The 21,186-nt window shown below is 39.0% G+C and overlaps 2 protein-coding genes across 2 annotated transcripts; both read right to left on the reverse strand.

The window, feature by feature from the left end:
• Positions 1 to 130: 130 nt before the first annotated feature.
• On the reverse strand, positions 131 to 4,903 carry gpr155a (G protein-coupled receptor 155a). Its single transcript, XM_072444466.1, has 15 exons — positions 4,421 to 4,903; positions 3,755 to 4,154; positions 3,176 to 3,344; positions 2,943 to 3,098; positions 2,616 to 2,699; positions 2,413 to 2,533; positions 2,255 to 2,339; positions 2,040 to 2,130; positions 1,748 to 1,934; positions 1,533 to 1,619; positions 1,204 to 1,337; positions 958 to 1,053; positions 820 to 884; positions 590 to 733; positions 131 to 461 (listed from the first exon to the last, which is right to left on the reverse strand). The coding sequence occupies exons 1-15, from the start codon at positions 4,851 to 4,853 to the stop codon at positions 266 to 268; spliced, it is 2,448 nt and encodes an 815-aa protein (XP_072300567.1). The 5' UTR covers positions 4,854 to 4,903; the 3' UTR covers positions 131 to 265.
• A 2,003-nt stretch (positions 4,904 to 6,906) lies between these two features.
• On the reverse strand, positions 6,907 to 16,477 carry LOC140359511 (acetylcholine receptor subunit alpha-like). Its single transcript, XM_072444467.1, has 9 exons — positions 16,270 to 16,477; positions 14,551 to 14,693; positions 14,427 to 14,471; positions 13,572 to 13,681; positions 11,784 to 11,979; positions 10,696 to 10,933; positions 8,414 to 8,637; positions 8,040 to 8,276; positions 6,907 to 7,271 (listed from the first exon to the last, which is right to left on the reverse strand). The coding sequence occupies exons 1-9, from the start codon at positions 16,310 to 16,312 to the stop codon at positions 7,143 to 7,145; spliced, it is 1,365 nt and encodes a 454-aa protein (XP_072300568.1). The 5' UTR covers positions 16,313 to 16,477; the 3' UTR covers positions 6,907 to 7,142.
• Between the last annotated feature and the right edge of the window lie 4,709 nt (positions 16,478 to 21,186).

Below are 21,186 nucleotides of genomic sequence, written 5' to 3' on the forward strand. Positions count from 1 at the left end.
CTGAGATACTATTGAAGCCATGTATTGTATTGTATGTTTTTAAAAAATGAAATAAAAAACAAATAGAACAAAACAAAGCTTACTATAAAGCTGCTTTACAATAATTTGAGCTTAGCAAATATGAAATGTTAAATGTATGTTATTCATATGGACTGGAAGCACAATTTCTTAGACATTTCCCTTACTATAAATTATGGCAACATTTGAATTGACATACCGTTGCTGTTTAAATAATTATGTGTTATTTGATCGTGAACATTTTTCCTTACGCTGTAAAACGGTAATATAGATGACTGTCCTGGAAAACATGCAGATGGTTAACATGCCGCAGCACACCGCCTTGCTGTAGCCTCGACCCATACAGAGTAGCCTCTCCACGGTCCAGAGCTAGACCCACCTGCAGCAGCCACTCCACAAGCTCAGAGCCCAGGAAACAAGCCACCATAGTCATTTTTCCACACCTAGGAGTCAACAGAACCATCCATCAAGAAGAAGTACTGTATGTTAGCGGAAAACAAGAGGTTTTGATAGAAAAATGTTCTGTAAGTATTTGTTGTGACATGTGACCAGAGCACATATGTGCTCTCACCTTCTCACTCTGACAATATCAGCACTACACTGGTCTTTGTGGTATTTAGTAAACTGAGTGCAGGTAATCATTATTTCCTCTGGGAGATCAGGGAGATCTGTCTGGCACTGCTCCTGCTGCCTTCTACGCCACAGAGAGTGTAACCTAAAACATTAATCAAACATGCTTTGAACACAACTTTTTGCTTAGTCTTAAGACTGTTCTTAAAATTGTGTTAAATAAAATAGTACCTTCTTTTAAATGGCAGAATGATAAGATGTTTATCCAGCCCAAACAGTGCAAATGAAATAAGTCCCTGGGTGTACAGTACATATAAGTCAACAGAGAAACACAAAGACAAATGGCAGTATTTAAGTATTAGCAGTTACCTGCCCATAGTTGGCAACGGCACAGAAGAACTGCAGCTCTAAATAAAGTCTACCTGGAACAGAATTCAACAGCAACCACAGGCAACTAGACAAGTTCTGTCAAAACATGAATCAAAAGAGGTTAGAATTTAAAGTCATATAATAGATAGTGTAAATGAATGGACATGGACCAGCCCCATTGGGCAGTGTGCTTTGGAGAGAACAATGTATTAAATACTATGAACTTGTTTTCAGTCAGTTACTCACAGCAAACAAGCAGACAGTGAGAAGCAGACACAAAAGAACATGACGGGCGACTTGTCTGTCTATAAGCTGCAGCCGCTCCTCCTCCTGCTGAATGAGCAGACACTCCGTCGGCTCACAATTATTCTCACACTGACCTGGAGAACAAGAATAACAATACAAGGACAAGGACAAATATTAAGAGGGTCTGTTGGCTTTGCATTGCACTGCAGAGAAAATGCATGACTTTGCTTTGCCCTGCCCTTGAAAAAGAGGTCTGGATCTCAATGTATTCTTACCTGGTTAAATAAAGGTTTAGAAAGAAAGAAAGAAATGAATAAATAAAACTATACCTCTAAGTGAGGTTTGGCTGGTCATATTGGTGCTTATGATCATGTCAGGCATGGGCTGAGGTGGGGCACAGTCACATATGAGGAGAACTGATAACAAAATTACACAAATGATCACAAAAGAAGAATTACCACAACATTCACTTGATAAAACTACTACCGCCCGATTATGTTTGGTCATAGATTGCATGTAAAATGTAAAGTTTGTGATAGTGTACCTCTGTCAGTATCGCCCGAGTGACAATTTTGACAAGAAAGACTTTGGGTTTCAGGTTCAACTAGAGTATCTTCAATAGTGGGCAAGTTTCCCTCATCCTTTTGTGCCCAGGTTCCTCTGCTAAGACTCACAAGAGAGCCCCCTGCAAGGAGTATGCTCAGGGCAGTCACTACCGTGGAGCAGATTATCTGGAAGAGGACACAAAGCTAAGACTTGAGTGGGGCAACATTGTAGTGAGTATTTCTGAATTTACTACATCAGACGTAGAAAATAGTCTTGGATGGTTCAAATACCTGAGGCTTGCCATAAAAGAATGCAAAGTCTATCATGTCAGGCACCTTTTCCCCAGAATTAAGCAAAATGCCTGTTACAAAGGCTGGAATCCTGGTAAGAGAGGAACAGAATGAAATATGAGCATTTTGCTTTGAGTGTCCTTTACAAAATGCACCGCAAATGAGACATAGTTTAGAGTTTCATTTCCCCTTGTCCTTTGTTTTTACTAACTCACCCCCAGCCAACAATGACCAACGTGCCGGAAGACACTTTCACATCCTCATACTTTTTCAGTAGAACAAGAGACAGCGCAATCAAACCTAAAATAAGAAGTATGAAGTTAAAAAATGGTCAAATGTGGTTAAAATGTGTTTCAAGTTATACACCTCGTACCTGACCACACATAAGTACTGTAGAGGGAAATGCATAATACTGTGAAAATAAAGACCTGTCCGATGAAGTTGTCTGTGTAAACAATATAGTTCCACATGATCATTCCAAGGCAGGTCATGAGCTATAAAATGAGACATTGTTACAAATGCAACTTAATTTTAAATAAATTACATTTAGTAAAATGTATGTGTCAGTGTATTGACCTGAGCTAAGAATAAATTGGCCGCAAACATGTGAGGCAGCCTCTTCACTTTCTTACTGAGAAACAAGACACTAATAGTCCAAACCTGTCAAACAAAGATGTTTAACAGTTATTCCTAAGGCAAATAACAGAAACCATTCTTTAAATGTCAAATGTCAAAAAATGTGTTGACATGCATTATGGAACAAATTGTGCAACAAATGCGATACATCTCAACACAGATAGAAACAACCCACACACATTACATTGGTATATAATTTGGGTACAAACTATGACCAGGAACAGAATAAAGCCCCATAATCTGTAGACATGCTTTATATCCACTTACCAGAACAACTAGTCCCACTATGCTGATGTTGAAGCTGACATTCTGCAATGATTTCCTCAAAACATCGGGATCCATCCGACTCATTGTCAACAGCCAAGCAGAGACATACATAATAGGAGCAGACAGAAAAGTGCTGATGACCATGCCGGACGTCACCTGAAAAACACAGCAAAGAATAATGACATGGATTTGTGTATTTGTGTATAAGATGTGTAACGCGGATATGCACTTACAACTTCGACCTCTGCATTGAAGTAAACAGCATAGATGGCCGCACTGGGTGCAGTTGGGAAGCCCCCGTAGAGAAATGCATAGTTGGAAAGACTGGAATGGTTTAAGACGCTGGTGTTGCTATTGTCCAGCAGTTCCACCATGTTTTTACAAACAAGTGGTAATAATAACCTACAAATAATTAAAAGACAAGAATATTATTAATAATAAGCACCACTGTAAATTATAGCATGCAATACACTAGCTAATGCTTTGAGTACGCCACTAAACATGTAATAACCTGTGTGAAGCTTGTGGCTGCAAAAGTCATTCAAAACATGTTGGCTCACCCAACTTCCTATAATAAAACTGCTCACTGTGGCAAGTATTTTACAAGTCTTTTTTTCCTAACCAATTAGAGTTGTAATTACCCACAATATAGTACGGCAGTAATACTGGTTTGGTGTAATTTTAACTGTTCTCTCAGTAAGGACATTGTGTTGAAGTCGAGTCACTTTAGACAGGGATCAAATCTAAATAAGAATATTGATGACATATGGTAGAATAAGTCAGTTAGGGGGGTGGTGGTAGTTTTCACTCACAGTTTGGCAGTAATAAGCAGTATGAGAGTCACAACAGTGGACTTGGTTAACTTTCCCAGCTGGCCCACCATGGAAAGACCCAAATAGAAGAGAGCTGCTCCTCCGAAGGCGTTAGCCAAGCCGTCAACAAACTCTGCCATGAACACTGGGATTCTCTGATGCAGTACAAAGTGAGCAATGATGCCGATAACAACCATAAACACTATGGGATTCTTCAGAACCTGTAGAATAACATATCCCAGTATGACGAGTTTCCCCTGCTGGTGGTTGGCTTTGTTTTTCCACTTTTGTATCTCGCAAAACCCAAATCCAATGGGGTTGAGGATCATTAGAGACACCGGTGCGACCAGGTAAATGTACTGGAGGTATTCTGGGTATGTATTCTGATAGAGGGCTGCAACTGCAAAATATAAAGAATACAATTAATGATATATGAAGAGTTAAACATGAAACCATACTGACTATATTGACAGTCAAATAATGGTAAAGTTAAAACAACAATTAAATAATTCATTCAAGTATTTGGTAAAGGTTTAAAGAATGAAAGGATAAACGGTGATTTAAGAAGCCTAGTGTTTGTGTAGGATTTACAAATGTGTAATTATGTATTAAAGACAACTGTATTCTGACAGTGGTAGATGTGGGAAGCTTAGACGCCATACTCACCAATAGGATACCCTAAAGCAAAATCATTGCTTTGGGTGGCAAATATTGAGTAAAGACCAGCTTTACTAAATCGACTGTCAGGGCTGGCCACCACCAGTGTTAGAAGACATACAATTACAAACACTGAAGCTTTGGCAATAAGGACGCTCCACAGAAATGACCAGATGACGTTCGCAAAATCCAGTAGCACCATGTTTTTGAACAACAATGCGGGAAGTGCAAACTTGGACACAAAGTTCCCCAACCCTTTGGCCTGCGTGGAGGTGATGATGTTAGTCCTCCCAGCGATGTAGCCACATAGAATGATGCCAAAGCACTTCAGTAAAGCAGGGAACAAGTTGTCAATGGACATGGTAGAGGAGTCAGCGGAGGGGCCCTGGTCCTCATACAAGGTGAAAGTCTCTTGAGGGGCCATGGTTCTGTCAGCAGTCATCTGTGGGTTTGGTTTTGGCCGTGCTAACCACCAAGCACAAAAACAAGGCACTGGAAAAGGGTGGAGAAAGGAAACTGCCATTGGTCCAAAGGTAACATGATAACAGTTTGATTGAACAAGTGTAAAAGCTACATTATTATTATCTTAACTTGAGATTTCCAAAACAATCTTGAACTTCAGAAAATCAAATTGCATCTCATAATGGGAACAAACAATGGTATCGATGGTAAGCAACTATAATCCTCCCGAGTAAATATGTAATGTTGATAGTTTTGGCAGATTTTTTTTATCTGGTATGTAAGAGATTAGTTGAATATAGTTAGATAGTTATAAATATAAACTAGTTATTTACTTCTATGGTTACCTTCACTTGTTAGCCTTACCTCTGCACGCAGTGTCTCGTGTTATCTGTCAAATAAGTCTGGGGGAGTAGCCATAGTTGTTGGTAGTCGACAAGTTGTAGATAAGTTAATAAAAAGTTAACTAAAGCGCCACTACAACAGGTAATTTAAGCGGGAAGAAAATAACGCCCATGATTACCATTAAAAATATATATATATTAGCCCATAGAAACTCTTTAGTAAGTGGAGAATGTGCGACAGTGTAACCTGCTACAGTTACAAAAGGCTTTCGCAATGCTCGATTTGTCAACAGCGACTCAACCAATCACAGGCACAGCAAGGGAGAGGGGGCGTGGTCAGCTCTATGTCGTCAGTGACTGACGATTTACCACAAAGTCAGTGGAACACGTGGGAGTGATGACAAAGGCCTATTTTCGTTTCAAGACCAGTTGTTACTATTGTATGTGTATTGTATGTGAATGTGTATTGTACGTGTATGGTATGTGTATGTTTATGTGTATTGTATGTGTATGTGTATGTGTATGTGTGTTGTATTTTATTGTAGGTGTATTGTATATGTGTTGTATGTGTATTATATGTGTATTGTATGTGTATTGTATGTGTATGTGTACGTGTATGTGTATTGTACGTGTATTGTATGTGTATTGTATGTGTACGTGTATGTGTATTGTATGTGTGTTGTATTTTATTGTACGTGTATTGTATGTGTATGCGTACGTGTACGTGTATGTGTATTGTTTGTGTATGTGTATTGTATGTGTATTGTATTGTATTTTATTGTACGTGTATTGTATGTGTGTTGTGTGTGTATTATATGTGTATGTGTATGTGTATTGTATGTGTATGTGTGTTGTATGTGTACGTGTATGTGTATTGTATGTGTATGTGTGTTGTATGTGTATGTGTATGTGTATTGTATGTGTATGTGTATGTGTATTGTATGTGTATGTGTATGTGTATTGTATGTGTATGTGTATGTGTATGTGTATGTGTATTGTATGTGTATGTGTATGTGTATTGTATGTGTATTGTATTGTATGTGTATGTGTGTTGTATGTGTATTGTAAGTGTATTGTATGTGTATTGTATGTGTATTGTATGTGTATTGTATTGTATGTGTGTTGTATGTGTATGTGTGTTGTATGTGTATTATATGTGTATTGTATGTGTATTGTATGTGTATGTGTATGTGTATTGTATGTGTATTGTATATGTGTGTGCGTTCACGTTCAGGTCATAATTTCAGAAGGAGGGCAAGGCAAAACTTATGATGAACAAATGTTAAACTCTACTATTTGTTAAACATTGGCCCCATAAACTTGCCATTTTAAAAGTTCTTTCATCTGTTTTTTATGGACCTGACTTTGTGTCCTTTCATACCCAGAGCCAAGGAACATAAACTGACTCTTAAATTCCTCTCCAAACATGGACTTAAGTTATGATCATGAACTGAATATGAACTAAACCTGTTTGATGCAAACAGACCGTTAAATAAATCATATCTTTTTCATAACACGGGAAACGCCTCTGTTTAATCAAGAATGAACCTGTGGGTCCTTTTAGTTTTATTAGAAGACAACAAATGTGCAGTCAAATTGAGAACTGTTCAGTGCACCTGTTCATACTTGGCATAAAGCATAACTTCACACAACAAATGGGTTGAAAAATAAATACATGATTAAGTAAATTAAGAAATTATGAAAATTATAATATTTTTAATTATTGTTCCCCATAAATGTCAAGACAAACATAAAATACCAAGATAGTGTAGCTTATATAGTAAATTATCAAAAATCAAACAATACAAATATAAAATCACCAAGCTATAACAGCAGACGATATACTCAAGAATACAAACAGAGCTTATACATTTCACAGTAACAGGCACTGGTCTGGACAAGAGGTAGAGCTCTCACACGTCAGGACTTCAGAGCAGGCTTAGCTCAATGAGACGCCCAGCGAACACGCCCAAAGTGCCAATGAGACACACCGCCATGAAGACACACAGCAGAATGTGGTCCAGCACCATGGCAACAAACTTCCACTCTTCAGCTGCCTACACAAGAATAACAAATAGGCGTTTGAAAAATGGAACTCACAACAACAAAAAATACATGATAGATGTGGCTCCCATATTCAAATGAATCAATAATCCTACTGAATGCTTTTTATCTTGACTGGAAATACATTTTGGTAACATAGAAGCCAGTAATGGTATAATAGTAATGTTAAGTACTGTGTATTTACTGTGCTAGTTCAACATACCTTTTGACAATATGATAATTTATCTTATATTATAACAAAAAAATTACATATCTTAATTTACTAGTCAAACTGAATCTGATTAACGCTTAAAACAAGGTTATAAGGCTAACTTAGGCCTTGACATGGAAAAACTTAAATAAAGTTTCATGGAGGACCTTGGTGCTATTGCAATATACTTTGTTTATTGTGATATTGATATGTGATATATTGTGTAACCCAACTGTACGCAGGCTGCAGTGTAGCAAGTATCATTAGTGTAAAGGTGTAGATTACATGTGATAAAATAAGTGGCATATAAGACAACTATACAATACTCTTTGTAATGTTGTGGTTTTCTTAGGCTTACTTTATACTAATATGAACCTTGACCATGGTAATACGTATTACATTTGATGGCAATTATGTGATTAGGACATCAAGATTAACCAGGTCATAAAGATTCACAACATTATTAACACATTCACTTTCAATGATTGAGGTTTTACATCAAACATAGTTCAATTTAATTGTTGTTACTTTGACCCCTCATAGGTACAGAGGTAGCAAACCAATAGCTTACATTGTTAGACTCCTCATCTGATTTCATGGTCTCTGCAATGTACTTGACTCCCTCTATGGCGTTGCGCACATCGGGGTTCTTGGTGATGGGTGACTGATAGGGCACTGAGGTTGTCTGATTACCCGAGATGTCCGATATGTCAAAGTCTGCACCATAGAGGTTTCTAATCTGCTTCTCCTTTCCTGGACGCTTCATTGTCGAGAAGAACATGATGTTGGGGATTGTCTCAATAAAAACCTGTCATAAAACAAAGGTATAAAAATTGAAGCAGTAAAACAGACCATACAGGGTTAAAAGAAACCTAGGACAGGCAGTACCACCTTATTACCACTAGAGGACACTATTCTCCAGTCTAATAAGTGCGATGCGCTCACCTTGCGGACCCATCCAGGCATGGTGTGTGTACTGGGAGAGCGGTGGTGAGTGTTGATCACAATGACAGTAATAATGATAGAGGCGATGACGAAGACCATGGTGAAAAGCATGTATTTCCCGATGAGGGGCACAGCGCTGGAGGTGGAGGGGATGAGCTCCACGATCACCAGCAGGAAGACAGTGAGGGACAGGAGCACAGAGATGGACAGGGTCATCTTCTCACCTGCAACATACAGTTAAGACGACATTGGGAGAAGCTTTTGCATTGTTATAGCCTCAGGCCTCACCGAGAAGATGACCCAAAATATACACGAATGAAGACAAAATAGCATAGTCTGGTTTTGATGTGCAACCAAAAGAAAATTGACTTCTGGCAACTGGACAACTTTTCTTTTTTTTTAAAGAGTGAACATGTACCAATCATCCAAGCATCTTCAGTTCCTTTAAGTATCTGGTGAGTCAGTGCCGTATATCGGTCTAAAATTGAAGGTCGCAGCTCCCTCAGGTGAATGTTGCTGTTGTGTCCTTGGGCAAAACACTTAATCCGCCTCACCCCTAGTGTCTGCGTACTCTAGTGTGTGAATGTGTGTGCGAATGGGTGAGTGGTTTCTTGAGGTAAAGCACTTTGAAGGTAGAAAAGCGCTATATAAATGTGACCGTTTAAAGGATCGACCATAACAATATGTTTGTTGCCATCCCATTTGAAGTAAAGGGAAGAAAGGCTTCCCTCACCGTTTAAAATACTACAGTTTATATATAGGGTATTGATATTGGCTATATTAATGGCCAAGAGTAAATCAATATGAGTACATTGAGGTATCAGGGGTTCAGTCTGAATCACAATATCTCGCTTACTCCTGTCGTCCTCATACTTATAATTTATTCAGCTTTCAAAAGGGGTCTAACCCTCTGGTGACATAAGTAGCCTATACAGAGGGCCATCAAGCATGATATTGATTTTGAAACGTATTTGCTCAAATTTCTACTTTATGTAATTGAAAAACAAGTTATGAGAGGAAGCACATTGCACAGTCGTTTCAATAGAATGAATTATGGCCACATGGGACTTTCTTACAAGGTGCTGAAACACTCTTGGCACTCTGGAAATGACTTCAACAGTGAAAGAAGATGACAGAACAGTTTTTGATCTCAAATCCTGACCCTACACCTGATGATTGTCCAAAGCACTCCCCTCTTAATGGCCAGTCTCAGTGATAAGAGATAGTTCCTGCTAATGCCAATAATACTATTAAAACAACTTTAAATCCAGGTTTCTTGTGAAGCCCAGGTGGCCAAGGTCTCTGGACACATACTGCACTTTAAAAACATTGAACAGACGTTTTATCCTCAAATCAAACCAAAGAAAGAGTAAACAAACTGACAGTAATTCACAGCAACAGTATTCAGGGCGTGTGGTTTGTGATGCAGACTTTTCCCACTGAGAGCATCTCCTGGCATCAGCCTCTCTCCACACTCTTCTGTCAGCAGTCATATCAGAGGTGCAGATCAAGTGATGTATAATACATCAAAGCAAAGGCCTGGTTCAGACATGACAGCACTGAGGGACTCTGGGTAATGAGCCTGGTCTGCTCCCATAGCCATGCCAGATGTGGAGGTTGAGGCCAGACTCTCCATACTTAAAGGCCAAGAGTTTGGAGTATAAGTTATCACAACAATGTGGCACCTATTCAAAGTGTTCTCCGCTAATCTTCCTCTTTGTTCACTATTCATTCACACGTAGACTGAAGAGAATGTCGACAGAATTGGGACTCGTCTACAGATTAAACACGGTTGGCATTTTACAATTCACTGGCGTATTATTTATTGGACTGTCTTGGTCTAAGCGTCTGCTGAAATGAGATTTACTCAGTGGGAATTTCATTTTGTTTTGACATTCTGAAATTCACTCAAACCCGTAGGAGAAGACAATGAAAAGAGAAAGGCATGAAACAAGCTTGTCAAAGAGAAATATGGCTAAAAATGATTTTCTCTCTCAATTCAAAGGATGGAAAAATCAAACCTTCATATTTTTGTGATGACATTTTAAATTTTTCGTTTTTAGTTAAGAGTTTGCTGTTCTGTTCACTATAAATTACTCCTTTCTGTCCTCTAATCTTGCAGCATTACATCCATTAATCATCCTTAAATGTACAAAAAACAATTACACAATCACAAGAGACTTTATCTGAGCAATAGTGATAAGTTATATTGTTCACTACGTTGTAACTGACTTTGCTCTCATTCCCAGAGCTGCTTTGTGAGGCTGTTTGCGTGTCCAAACCTGAGTCCGTGGGCAGGTAGAAGACCAGGCCGGTGAGGAAGGAGAAAAGCATACAGGGGATGATGACGTTGACGATGAAGTAGAGAGGCAAACGCAGCATGAGGAAGTGATAAGTGATGTCCAGGTAAGGAGTGTCCGGGCAGCACGAGTAGAACACCTGGTGCTTCCAACTGCGAAAGTCCTTCATGACCCACTCCCCACTCTCCATGAAGTGGCTCAGGTCGGGCCGGTCACTGTCCTGGACAAGAGGCATTGCTTGGTTTGACAGGACATCACAACATCCATAGAAAGTCATTCACTTTTGACATTGGTGCTGTAGCCTCAGCAAAGTAGTTGAATTGTTATTTGTCAGTTTATTCTAAAATGTTCCTTTTTCCGACCAGTTTTTCATACCTGACCGTTTTGACTGCTCACTCGTGCAGAACAGGAACAACTCAATATTTCGGATCATTGTAAAAGAGAGCTCCCCATCATGACCGGGATGGAGCAAACATCATTGGGGCCGAGTACAAAAAAGAAACGTGCACACGGGACTATGAACCGGGATGAGGGGGGCTTTGTATTCTCACACACCTGGGACACTGTTCTGAAGTCGGGCTGTTGATGGCGCTGTTGTCTTGCCTGTACTGGGTGGAAGACAAGGCCAAAACCTGTGTAAATCTACTAACAAGACACGTCTCGGCAAAAGCATGCGACAAACTCTCTCCGTTTTAAAAATAATAAAATAATAAAATAAATAAAATAAATAAAATAAATAAAATAAATAAAATAAATAAAATAAATAAAATAAATAAAATAAATAAAATAAAATGAATAAGAGTTTATTTCTTGCCCAACCTATCACAACCATCCACACATACTGCAACCAGAGTGGACATAGTGGATAAAATGTCTACAAGGACAATATAAGCGCAGAGCCGAGTAGAGCAGAGCTGAGTAGGGACTAATGGAAAAAGAACATATGGGCCCAGCTGAGGTGTGAACAGCTACTTTCTGGTTGGTGGATAAATACTTAACTCCTTGTGCCACTGTTGCCCCATGTTGTCTGTATGTAGTATTGTGATCACAGTGATGTATTGAGTGATTACAGGGTTTATGACGACCAGTTTTCCGTCGTAGGTCCACGTGCCCAGCTTCATGCTACAGTTCTGCAGGTCGAAGGGGAAGTGCAGCACGATGATCTCGCAGTAGCTCTTGAAGATGGCGGGAGGGTTCCATGTGATCATGCCCGTGTGCTCCAGTAACACTTTGGTCTCGTGCACGATGGCAAAGTCTCCGTCCGCACTGCAGACAAACGCAAACAAAGCAAAAGTGTGCATTCAACCAGGAAGGCATATCTTTTTCCAACTTTTTATTGGTTGTAAGGTACAAAGCAAAGTGGAAAGTGACTAATTGAATATTACTTATATTATTGCAATTGAGTAGAGTGGCACTCTACTTAAGTATACTTAGCTACATTTAAAATCCTATCAGTTACTGTACAAGTCCCAATCATCCCAAAGCACGCCTGTCTCACTGATCTTTTGTGTTCCTAAACATAACAGCACTGTATCATGTTCTAGAAATTACTTAAAAATGAATGAAGAAATTCAAGGTAAATAGAAGTTTGTATCGGACACTAAATATCTCAAGGTCTTTAGTCAGTTTCTCAAAAAGCATAAAGCTTCAATCATTTATTCAGTCATTTTCCATCACAATCACCAGCTCTGATTGACCCGAGATGAAAGAAAATACTGATTGCAATAAGCAAACTTGAGTATTTTGATTTTATTTTTTCTTTCTTCCCAGTGCAGTTCTGCCAGGATCCAGATAACTAAACTGTCACAAAACCCTAGCCTTATAACAAATGAACTGTTCCTAAGCCTATCCCTAATCTTACCCTAATTGTGACTAGCATAGCCACAAATGCAAAGTTGCAGTTGTGTGGCAGAACTGGGTTAGGGTGGGGGGTATAATTAAGTGATTATACCTTGTGTGATTTTTCTGTTCACTTTCCTTTGCCTCTCAACCAATCATGTATGAAGTCATTCATATAAAGATGCTCTCCCCCCACTGGCATACTGCAGGTTCAAACTCATATCACAACCTTCCTTGTCCCTCTGGCAGCAGTAGAAAAACCATCCACCTCGGTCTCTCCATCTTACTCTTGACCACTGCCCGCGTAGAAGCTTGGGAGGTTATATTTTCCATCACAAATGTATCATCGAAGTCTCTTCTTACATTGCATCGCCAGTTTTTCTGCCTGTTTAAATCAAGCTAGACCACATCAGGGGGGTGAGTGGGGGGAGATAATGAGTGGAATGTCAACGCGGGGGGACACTGGTGCCTGAGGATGCTTCCACTGGATCCACACATGCAGCCAACCAGCGCGCGGCCCAGTGTTAGCTGCTGCGACGCTGGTTGTCAGGGAAAAAGCAGCAGTATGTCAGTCAGGCATATGGTGTGTGTGTGTGTGTGTGAGTGTGTGCGTGCGTGCGTGCGTGCGTGCGTGTGTGTGTGCGCGTGCGTGTGTGTGAGTGTGTGCGTGCGTGCGTGCATGCGTGCGTGTGTGTGTGCGCGTGCGTGTGTGTGTGTGTGCGTGCGTGCATGCGTGCGTGTGTGTGTGCGCGTGCGTGTGTGTGTGTGCGTGCGTGCGTGTGTGCGTGCGTGCGTGTGTGTGTGTGTGTGTGTGCGCGTGTAAGAGTATAGGGGGTGTTCTTGGGGGGCAACACCAGGCCAGATTTAGCTTGAAATGTGAGCTTTCACTCCACACACTGAGGCGTATGGGAAAGTGTGATGCAAATATCAGGTGCTGTATTTGTTGCTGGAAAATGCAGTACTTAAATACATGGCCTGCAGCTGAAGTGGGTTAACTATAGTTGTGGGAGGGGGCTTACTTGTTGTAGAGGACCAAGTCGGGCCTCCAAATGTCAGTGGAGGGTACTCTGATCTTTTTGATTCCCCCATAATCCTCCGGGTTCCACTGTAAGTTCACATCTTTCCATTGCTGGATATAGAAAGAGACAAGCACACAGTATGTAACAAAAAGACGTTGCACATAGCCAACAATAAAAACATTAAAGCTAATAGTTGCCTACAATGTAAAGATGGAAGAATGGGTACAGCAGGGCTTTAACCAGGGCTTGGAAAAAAATAATCTCATCTTATTTTGCCATCATCAAAAATAAATCCTTTTGTTTGGTAAGCCATTCAGTTCATAGATATACCACGCATTATGTTGCCTTTGTTGTCAAGTCCCACACATAATATTCTAATGAGTATCAGTTCATTAATGACAAATACTGGTCATCATTTTATATTGCAGTAGTATTAATATCAATTGAAAATGCGGATCAATTAGGTTGTTAAATTTTCTTTAATTGATGTGAATTTAGATTTTAGAGTAGTTGCACCAAAAAGAAAAGGAGGATTATGTTTTTCAAAGTGGGTCAGGAAACAAACTGGTGCTATGGTTAAAAGTCACTGGTCCAGAATGCTGGGAAAAGACAGGGATTGCCTAAAGCGGTGACAATGCGACAGATGTGCTGGCTACAAATACTACTGTCTCTGCTTTTAGAGAAGACAGATTATGCTTTTCTGGTATTTGTAATAAACTTCAGCTGCAGATTTTCAATAACTGTGTTTTTATTTTCAAATATTTACTAAGTGACATTTTTTTTAACCCTATTTGTACCAGATTGTTCATAACATGTCTCCTTTAAAGCAATGACATGTTTGATTTGTGAAAATACCTGTTTGAGTCGCACGTTACTGCTGACGATCTGGTTGACCTCGTCCTGTAATAATGAATACGCGTAGACATTTAGTGGTTCTTGGTTCAGGTGGGATGTTTCCATGTGTGTTTATGTGTCTCACCACACTGATGAGCTGGATGAGCTGCAGTCCCACTGTCACTACCACCGGGTCTGTGAAGTGAGCCACAGGACGCACCACCTTGTTGTAACCGGTGAACAAGGTCTTCACTAGGCGGGTTTCATCCTGAGAGGCCCACACTACACCTGGCACATAGAACCACAATAAAGAAGACACATTGTGCTTTTCTGTTAGTCATTTAATAATAATCATTTTACATTTTGTTCATTATCAACTGTAATATTAATGGAATAAAATTGACAATTTCTGAGCAGTCAAGCCTCAAATAGCATGATATAACATTTATGAATCACTCAGCACAACTTTGAGGGGACACCAAAAGCTCACAGAAGTCCATTTTGCATATATGTCTCCTTTGTAAAAATTATGACGTTTTGATATGGATGTTGATGTAAATACACTGATTGAAAGCAATTATTTTAATTAGAGTTCCGTGAATTGCTCTGTGCCAACTTAAAATTAGATAGGAAAACCTAAAGTAAATATTTAATTTTGAATGAACATAAATGAAATACAAAGTTACCCAAAGATATAACTTTTCCTTTATGGTCAAAAGCCAGTGGAAATAGGTAGTTTATCTGATTTATCATTTATCTTTTATACATATATTTATACTACTAACTAATAAACTAATGTACAGCAGGGGCTGCATGCTACTCATTGTGTGAAATGAAATGAAAGCAGCAAGATAGTCAAAGAATAAATGAAATAAACAAATATGTTACACTACAGGGCACTACAGGGTGGTGTGGTGCAGACTTTAGTCTTACTAACTCGTTGTGTTTTACAATTGACCAGACGGGGACATTTGTAGAGAGAAATGGCATGTTGGAATATCAAAGCCAGGTGGCTAAAAGAATGAGAATAGCTAATAATTATAAATAATAATAACAATTTTGCTAAATAAACTTATCCCCTATCCTTCCTATCTTATGTGGATATCTCCTGTTTTGGTCTCCCCTAGTTGTTCTTTCTGAAAAGAAGAAAAGTAGCTCACAGCAACAGAAATTGAATGCAGTTGTTAACATAAATCTATAATCATATCTTTGATGGTACAACCTTTTGCACATTAGGCAATGGAAAGGAAGCAAAAGGTGTGCATCAGTTTGACCTTTTTCAGTAGAAATCTACTAATTTTTCAGCAAACTTTGATTGTAACATCAATATTTTTGTCTAAAAGCCTGAAAAGCTTCCTCACACAATGACCACACTTCTGAACCCTTAAATATTTCCTTTCAATTAGTGTAGGTGATCCTGACACTGGAGGAAATAATGGACAAGGGACAACAAACAAGCATTTATACTTTTTATTTGTGTCTATATAATGTGATCATCTATATTCTCAGTGTAGTCTGTCTAAGCATGTGATTGGCCTCTTGTAAGACGGTTAAATATGAGTGCTCTTGTTTGCTTTATGCACTGCTGTGGGATCTCTTGCTTTTTTCTGTCGACCTTCAAGGAAAAGCCGTTTTGTGTCTTGATTAAACACATTTGTATGTATTACCTTATCTTAAAGAGCATCCAGTACACATTTTATAGCCTGTAACAGCATGATGGAGAGAGTCCACATGCTGTTGCTCATCAAAGAGCTGGTTATGATGCACTACTGACTAAAGGTTAGGGGGAAAGTATTCATTAGTAAAGGTTAAAAGGTTTATGGTTAAAAGGTTAAGAAAATATAGTTCAGATTTGTCATCTTACCTGCCAATACCAACAGATGAGTAGTGAAAAATATTGCCGTCATTGCAGACAAACCCAGGCATCCAAATCTAATGTCCAACTTCAACACGTCTCCTGTTGACCACTTCACAATTCATAAGGTTTGACCCATCTAAAACATTCTTTCAACACTGACAAAATGACTTAGTGTCCGGCCCGGCGCTGTCCACTGGCAGCCGCACAGCGCTATTGTCTGTGAATGACCAAGTGCCAATGCTTGTCATCTGAGAGGGCTGCATACTTTGTCATCTGTTAGGAGATCAACATGCCGGGCTAATCCACTACTGAAATATTCCATCGCAAAGTTGGCCGCACACAACCTCAAGGTGCAAAGACACAACACATGCTTACGACGCTCAGGTTTTCTTCTGTCACTCTTTAACGATTTGCATTTACAGATGAAATAATAGTGTAGCGCAGGCTGTATAAGAGGTGTGTGGAGCCAAAGTCAAAGTGAAGGAGTCGTGTCTGGAAATAAACTTGACCTTGACCCTGGAAAGTGCCCCCTTCAGTGCCCATTTAATCACCGGGTGTTGGGTTACCTTATTAAAGCTTGGAGCAAATGGTGTACTAACACAGTGCAAGCACATTATGACAGCTTGTTAAGATGGACCACACTGCTATGGACAACTTTAATAAGCACAAGCTAATCTGAGGGTTTTACTACATTTTTAGAACACATTTTAAACAAACAGGTGGAAAAGATGTCTCTTCACAGCAGGACCAGCATCCAGGGTTCATTTCTCACACTGGACAGGTCAGGATTTTCAGTTTGGAGTTTGGATGTTCTTCCTGTGTTGTTGAAAGTCATGGTGTATTGTGGGGAGAAGCGTTTGGGACCGTTAAACGCAGCTTTCACTTTTCATAAGAGGATAATGAAAACACACCTCGGACTACAGCTCATTTTTGCTCTTGACTTGTGATTTGCCTTGACAAAACAAAATAATGTACTTTTTTTCTTTCTGTAGAGCCTCAAACATGGACGACCAGCTGTTAAGAATATATTTACTAAAGTTTACATTTATCCTCATCTTTTATCCATAGGCGTCAGGACAAATTGGTGGCTTTATGACTCATGAGTTCCACTTTATCAATGTCAGAACTGGACTGACCCTCGGAGCTATTGCAAGGACAACAACTACACTGACCTGGCCACGCTCAAGAACATGGACGACAACAGCAGCAACAACAACAACAACAACAACAACAACAACAACAACAACAACAACAACAACAACAACAACAACAACACATCGTACTGTGACTTGGCCTGGAAATGAAATCATCGTAAAAGGACAAAGCTTCTGCAGGAGCGTTGTTAATGAGCAGTAGGATGACAGTGAATGCACCACAGCTCTGGATTTAATTTGTTTCAATGGTAAGAACGGTTTGGGGTTTTAAAATGAAATGAGTTAGAGTGGATGTGTAAAAAAACAGTCATCTTCTTTTTGATAACTTAGTCTACACATTATTAATAACAGTACAGGCCTTTAGTTGAAATAAAGATTTGGAATAATATTTGTATTGTTGTGTGATATTCTGCATATCTGTCCCTATCAAATAAACCAAAACATACAAATGAAATGCTTGACGTTTAAAGTATATTTTGCATACATTTAAAAGAATGTAGTAAAACAAGAACCATGGATTAGGAAATTAATTTTAATAGAGATGCAAACAACCATTTAGCACATCATTTCTAAAAGGTTTGCCTTCAACTCATGTTTTAACATTTTTATCACAGCCTTTGCTTTATGACATTTATTCAAATAATTTACATTTACAAACTTGCCATGCTCACCAATTAAATGAAGAGATTCATTTATTTATTTTTAAATTTTGATAAGAAGAAAGAAATTGCTCATGGACAATGAAAAAATAGAATGCAACAATGTCTGTTTTAATATATAACCACTATTCAAAGATACTCAATCCTCTTTTTTTCATTTGGGAATTCCTCACTCGATTCACTAAGACCTACTTTGTATTTTCATTGTCCACATTACAGTGGCTCATTTGAGACCAGCTGTTTTGCCCCACACCCTTCCGTAGATGTGGCCAGTGATGGGTCAGGCAACTCAATTTCCTCACATCCCCCGTGCGTTCCATCAGCCAGTCACTCAAGCGCTCTCCTCATTCATCTCACTTAAACCCAAATGACCATTTTGGCAATGTCGGAATTAAGAAGGATTTGTCTTAACCCGCCCACTGTCTTTCCAATCAGTTGTTGGGCCCCTGAAAACCCTCGTCCAGTGGTCCTGTGTCAGAATGGTCATTTTTGGAACTGAAGCGGGGGGTTGCAGGTCACTCGCCAGGATTGAGGTCTCTGGAGGACTATATTCCGGGATGGCTGGGTGGTATTTGCTCCATAAGCGATTAAATGTGCAGCGGGTGTGAATATCTGCGGGGGATGGATGGAAAGTGGGCGACATACTGAACGCTCAAGCTCGAACACAGATGATGAGGATTACTGAAGCTATGTGGCCTATATATTGTATTTAATGTTTTTGTCAAATCTGGTGGAACTGTGAATGAGGCATTGTAATGACACTCATCTTGTAAGTTTGGCACTTTTCAAATGAACACAGGAGAAGAAGACCCTTTTTTGCCCTTTATTGAATCTGTATCGTTATTTATAGCATCAACGTGCAAATGACTGTACAAAGAATGTGATAAAAAAATACTGTGCTTCCAAATTAATCCTGTACTCAAACTAAAAATGACAAAGACTTATTTAATAATGAACAGATAGTTAATTAGGATAAGAATATTCAACCCTAACCCTAATAATTCAAGCTTAATAACTACTCACTTAATACCCTAACCCCTTGATGAAATAGTTACAAATCCTAAATAATTCTTTATAAACTATTTGTTCATTATGAAATTTGTCTGTTTTAGTAAATCTAACAAAAGTGCTATCGCTATTTTAAGGCACAGACATTTTTAGATAACTAGCAAAGTACCTAAGTAACGAGTAACTAACTAACTAATAAATAATTGAATAAATACATAAATAAAAAGCATTCACATCCACTATAACTATATCACACCTATTTTAAACCACTGCGTCTGATTGTTCTTCTGAATATGGTAATGTCATATTCTGTCAGGCCTAGTTTGATGCAAATATTTGCATCCGACTTGTCACAGAAAGGTCAGTTCTCTCATGGATCACGGAGTTTCAAATTTTGACTCATTAAGGCCCATCCACTACAGAACGCCTTACCACACCCAGGACAACACGAGAGCGTCTCGTGGATAGATAGACACTCCCTAATGCAGATGAAGGTATGATATATTTAAAATGGCCCATTATAGCGGGCGGGGGCTAAACGCATGGGTGAAAATCCAATTTCAGCAGACAATTGGCAGAGATAAGGCTGAGTTTGGCGCACATTAAGTGGACGTGATGTGGTCACAAAACCCCAGTGATTATGTGTCAGCGAGGGATGGCTTCAACATCGCTTTTGTGTTGAGATTCATACCAAATACAGACAGAAAAAGGCACAACAGGCAACATGTTTCTGTTTTTTTCAATGCAATGTTTGATAAATCGGCAAAAAATAAATACAAAATGTTGATATCTACAAAATTGCAAAAGCCTATTAAAGCAATGCATCATGGTTAAATTATGAAGCCATATGCATAGATTATGTGGATAAATATAAGTGCGTAAAATCAAGATCAACCACTACATATTAATATTGCAAGATAGGGCTATGATACTTACTCCAGCCCCCAGAGGTCAGCACAGAAAGAAATTACTTTCATACTTTTGTTATTGCTTAGTATTACATTGTACATTGTATCTACTGGAAGCTCTTGAATTAGTCTAACTGGTTTTCCTTTTGCATTACTATTATTTTCTAGATTTTAATTGCAAGGAATCTGGCCCAAAATACAATATGCTAATCATATTTTTATAGCACAAACGTATTTATTCCTTTTCATTATTGTCAACCCCAGATGGCAGTTCACATGTTCAAAACCCTGCAAGAGTAATATAAAAGGCACAGTAGAAACAAACATGCTCCCCCTCCTTGTGCTTCTTGGAAATTGCATGTTGCTTGAGAAATGATAACCTGTGGGTATTGTGCATAAGCTGCATACATCCACGTGACGCGTCTGGTCCTACAGCAGTAATTAAGCCTCTCCTGACTGTGGGGGCCGTAGGTGCTTTTAATCTCTCTGTGAATCAGTGTGACGGGCGTGTTCACAGGGCTCTCTGCTCCAGCACGCCGTGTCTCCGTCGGCAAAATACGTCACCGTCTATTCACCATCAACCGGCGGTTTGTCAAGGTCAGCATCTGCATGGTAATAATGCACTTACTATTTATGAGGAAAGTACTCTCAGTTCATTTTTTTCTCCTTTTACATATTCTTATTTGCATTACTTCTTAAACTGCAAAGATCTTGATTCCTTATGCGCAGAGTCTAATGGGGTGTTCTGTTGAGTTTTCTATATATTACTGCTCATGTACAGGAATGACTTAATACAATATATATAAACCAGGAAAGTGCTCAAATCTGCCAAAATGCAGATTTGGATAATTAACCAAAAACAATTTGTTTAACATTTACACCTTATATATCATCGTTTGAGAGTGAATATCTGATGTTGTTGTCGTCAGCTCCCCAGACCTGAGCAACAGTAGCAAAAGATTGCATTTTTAATTGGAGAGGCTAAAAAAAAAAAATAACTATCGATATTTTAACAGTCGGATATCAAGGTTTATTCAAACACAGGACACAGCCATGTTACATTTTGGGGTTTTGAAATGTTGCCTTTGTAGGAATTGCAAGATCTATCTATAAGTTATAAAGTCTATGGTGGAATTTCTTGTTTAATGTTAGCCTAATTTTGAGCACTTTGTGCCATATGAACATTTTTAATTG

This window comes from Eucyclogobius newberryi, unplaced genomic scaffold, assembly GCF_026437365.1.
Source record: "Eucyclogobius newberryi isolate DKJ021-1_F unplaced genomic scaffold, fEucNew1.0.hap1 SCAF_14, whole genome shotgun sequence".
In the NCBI taxonomy this organism is placed as follows: Eukaryota; Metazoa; Chordata; class Actinopteri; order Gobiiformes; family Gobiidae; genus Eucyclogobius; species Eucyclogobius newberryi.